The 3,711-nt window shown below is 53.7% G+C and overlaps 1 protein-coding gene across 1 annotated transcript; it reads left to right on the top strand.

Annotated features, from left to right (window-relative positions):
* Window positions 1–2,451: 2,451 nt before the first annotated feature.
* On the top strand, window positions 2,452–3,711 carry TMEM275 (transmembrane protein 275). The gene has a single exon (XM_039883132.1). It carries the CDS (start codon window positions 2,465–2,467, stop codon window positions 2,996–2,998), a length of 534 nt encoding a protein of 177 aa, XP_039739066.1. The 5' UTR covers window positions 2,452–2,464; the 3' UTR covers window positions 2,999–3,711.

Raw genomic sequence — 3,711 nt, 5'->3', positions numbered from 1 at the left:
GGAGCCTCTCCCTCCCTTATCCAGTGTCAGCTTTCAGGAGTCCGTTGTGAGGTGAGATGAAGGATCAGACTCCCTCCTCTCCCTCAGAGGCTCTCCCCAGCAGCCTCAGACTGAAACTTCCCCATAGGAAGGAAGACCTGCCTTTGTCAGATAGTGTTGAATATTGAGGCGGGAGGGGCATGAAAAGGGGTAAAATTGGGGGAATTTCACAGCCCCTCATGAAAGCAAATAGAAAAAGAGGCTGGGCTTTACCTCTATACCAACCCCAAGGGGATCAAACCCTTCTCTTTAAGATGAAGCAAGACTGCACACAGTTTGAACCAGATCATGTGTTCTCTGACTGGCCTCAGCATGTCTTATCTTCCTTTTAGTCCAGCCATGAGACCCCAGATCCACTTCCCTCTCTGAGCTTCTATTCCTCAGCTGTAAAATGCGGCTGATTAATAAGTATAAAACAGTTGTACCATTCAGTAATGTCAAGAATGTGAAGTGCTTTGCAAACTGTAAATCACTGTACCTTTTTAGTGGTTACTATTTCTCCCTGGCAGAACCAACAGCTGTAGGTTAAAGAGCTTCCTAAATGGGGAGCTTCCTAAAGAATCTGTGGTCTGAAAAGCCCTCAAAGGTCAACAAGTGCTTTTCTTTGCCATGATTTTGGGACTTCTGAATTCCTGCCAGCTTAGTTTGTCAGCCAGGTGCTTCTGGTTGGAGTCCCAGTAGAACTGCCACCTCTCACCATGGTGCCAGGGAAGAGAGCCCTGAAGTCATGAAGTCTGGGCAGACATGGAGGTGGCCCCCCAGGCTCTCTGATTTGCTTGAGCCATGCTGATTCCAACCTGTGTCTAGAGTGAGGACCCAAGCTGCCTCTCCCTGACACTAGCCTTTGTTTTCACTCACCTAGTCTTCAAATTATCTCCAATCCCACTGTGTACAGGCTTTGGACACTAGGGGACTTCCACCTGAGTGATAGACCAGTTGTTCTGTTTGCAAAGTCAGTAAGACCAGCCTCCCAGATCTGAGACCTTATAGCCCCCTTCTCTATCAACCAGCACAATGACAACATGGTTAACATTTGCTGAATTCTTACTATGTTCCAGGCTCTAAGCATTTGATTTAGCTTAAAGTATTTAAGTATCAATACACCCTATGAGATAGGTTCTCTTATTAGACCCACATTACAGATGTTAACACTGAAGTACAGAGAAACTACTTGTCAAAGTCATGCTCTAATATTCACCTGCATGCTCTGCTCCTACCTGTGGTACCATCTGATTATGCACCTCTCATCCCCACTCAGGGCCCTTTTCTGATACTTTTTCACAATCCCAACACAGCTCCATAGCTATGATCTCATTCTTTGAGGGCCTTCATACCTGTGATTTCATGTTATAGAACAGAATTCTCAATAGAAGTCTTAAATCCCTAGATGCTGATTACTTTCCCTTTGCTTCTGCATGTATTTCCAGAATTCTATAATCCAGTGATAGATCCCAGAACCAGATAAAACTAGAGACTCCTAGAAAGGAATTCTAGCATCTAGTGATCAGGCTTTGAGTCCAGATTCAATAGTACAATCCTGGAGGTGGGATGGGGGAAGGCCTGGAATCTCACAGAATGCCCAGTCTAGAAAGGACCCAGGGCCTTGGATCTGTTCCAGCCCAACCCAGCCTATATAGGGACTGTCCCTTCTTACTGGCCATCTGAAACATCAGGAGCTCCTCACTCTCATGTGACCACTCACTCCAGGGCCTCATCTGATGTTCAGGAAAGTTAATGTCACTGCTATACCTACCAGAGCCTAGGGTGGGGACACACAGGCCAGGTGCAGGTCATTAGGTCCTGGTCCTGGATCTTCGGTAAATTGCTAGACTTCTCTGGCTTCAGTTTCTTCATCCAGACAAGGAGAGGCTACACCAAATGATTTATAAAGCCCTCTATCACTGGAGAGAGGGAGTTGTCTAGATCCCAAGAGCTGCCACTTGCCCTCTAATTAGAACTACTGATAATGATTATCATTTAATGAACACCTAACCACTGTATTGCGCACTTTACAGCCATTCACTCGATTAGTCCAAGAGAGCTTCCTGGAGGAGAGGGAGTGGAGGGCTGTGTCTGTCTGGAAGCGAGAGGAGGATGAGAGGATGGCAAAATTAGCCAGAGCAAGTCCAGGGGCTGGGTGGGGAAACAATGGGTGTGTTGGGTGTGTTGTTGTTTCGCAGAGGCAGAGGCAGAGGCAGAGGCAGAGGCAGAGGCAGAGGCAGAGGCAGGGGGCTGGCCAAGATAGCCTCTGCACTTCCAGGCACCGAATGCAGCTCCAAAACTGAGAGTGGGGCTGGAAGCTGAGGTGCCCTGCTGACCCCGCCCTCTCGCTCTGTGTCCACAGGACGACTGTGAGCTCGGCTGCTGACATGGGGGCTGGTCCGGGCCAGCTGCAGGAGGGATCTTGATGAGTGTTCCTAGGCCGATGCCGCCGGCAGGAAAGAGCCAAGAACCCCCTGCACGAGCGTCCCCGGGCCGTGCCCAGGGCCGGCTACCTGGCCTGCCGTCGCCAGCGCTGTGCTGCGCCTGCGGTCTGTGCGTGCTGCTGGCAGGCGTGAATGTGACGCTGGTGGGTGCCTTCGCCTCCTCCGTGTCCGGGCACAACGTGCCGCTGGTCGTGGGACCCGCGCTGCTGGTGCTGGCATTTGGCTTTTTCGCGGCCTGCTGCGCGTGTAGCCGCCGCGGCCCCGCGGCCCGCCCGCGCTCGGCGGCGGCCAAGGACCAGGGCCACGGCGGCGGTGGCGCCGGGCCCGTGGCGCTGGAGATGGAGAGCAGCGAGCGCACGGCGCAGGACACCACCGCGGTGCAGCTCAGCCCCGCCGCCTCGGCCGCGTCCTCTGGCCGCTCCAGCCCCGGCCCCGGCCCCTTCGCCCTAGACGCCCCCATGCCTGCAGCCACCTACACGCCGCGTACCGACACTGTGCGGCTCAACCTGCCCCGGGAGCACGCCGCCCCCTAGCGTACCGGGTCTTGTCTGGGGCCCCTCTGTTCAGTGCCGTGTAAGAAAAAAGAGGAGAAAGAAAAGACAAGAAAATGGAAATTTTCATAAGGGCTGGGTGCTGGGCACAGGTGGCCTTATCTGTCCCATCTCTGGAACTTCTGGAGGGGAGAATGTGGTGATGGTGTGGAGGCACCGCCCCCCAGGAAGGAGCAGTGCCTTGGCCCTTTAGGTGGAGTCAGCCGGAGTCTGCCAGGCCTTACTTCACTCCCTAGGCTTGGTGAAACGGGGCTTCTGGACCTGGGTTCCCTAGCACCACCACCACCCATGGCATTTGGGCACTGAACGCAGCCACTTTGAGAGGGGCTAACTATCTACTAGCAAGGCTCACACCCTCAAGGGGCGGGAGGAAGAGGAGAGAAGGAGAGCAGTGTCAGCCTGGGCTCTCTCCTGTCCCCTTAACACTGTGAAAAGTCACCGGCTCCCCGCTCTGCTCCTCCCCACCCTCCCTGTCTCCACACCAACATGACCTTTTGGAATGAGTTAGGTGGGGGTGTCTGATTTTAGCCAAGACAGTACCTAAGGTAGAGCTGGGTCAAGCACACTCCACCCTTTATGCCTAACTAGAGCAAGGGGAGCTGAGGCTGGGGCTCCATCAGGGGTGAGTGGGGAGGGGCTCTTTTGACCCTGAAAGTCTCAGTGTGTCCCTCACTGTGCATTCCACTGTGCCTCGA

Source organism: Pteropus medius, unplaced genomic scaffold (genome assembly GCF_902729225.1).
Source record: "Pteropus medius unplaced genomic scaffold, Ma_sr-lr_union100, whole genome shotgun sequence".
Lineage (NCBI taxonomy): Eukaryota > Metazoa > Chordata > Mammalia > Chiroptera > Pteropodidae > Pteropus > Pteropus medius.
Note: the sequence above shows the minus strand (reverse complement) of the source record. Positions and strands in the feature narration are given on the sequence as shown.

Excerpts from the sequence above, each read along its gene's own strand:
- TMEM275 (XM_039883132.1), top strand. The coding sequence starts at position 2,465 with ATGCCGCCGGCAGGAAAGAGCCAAGAACCCCCTGCACGAGCGTCCCCG.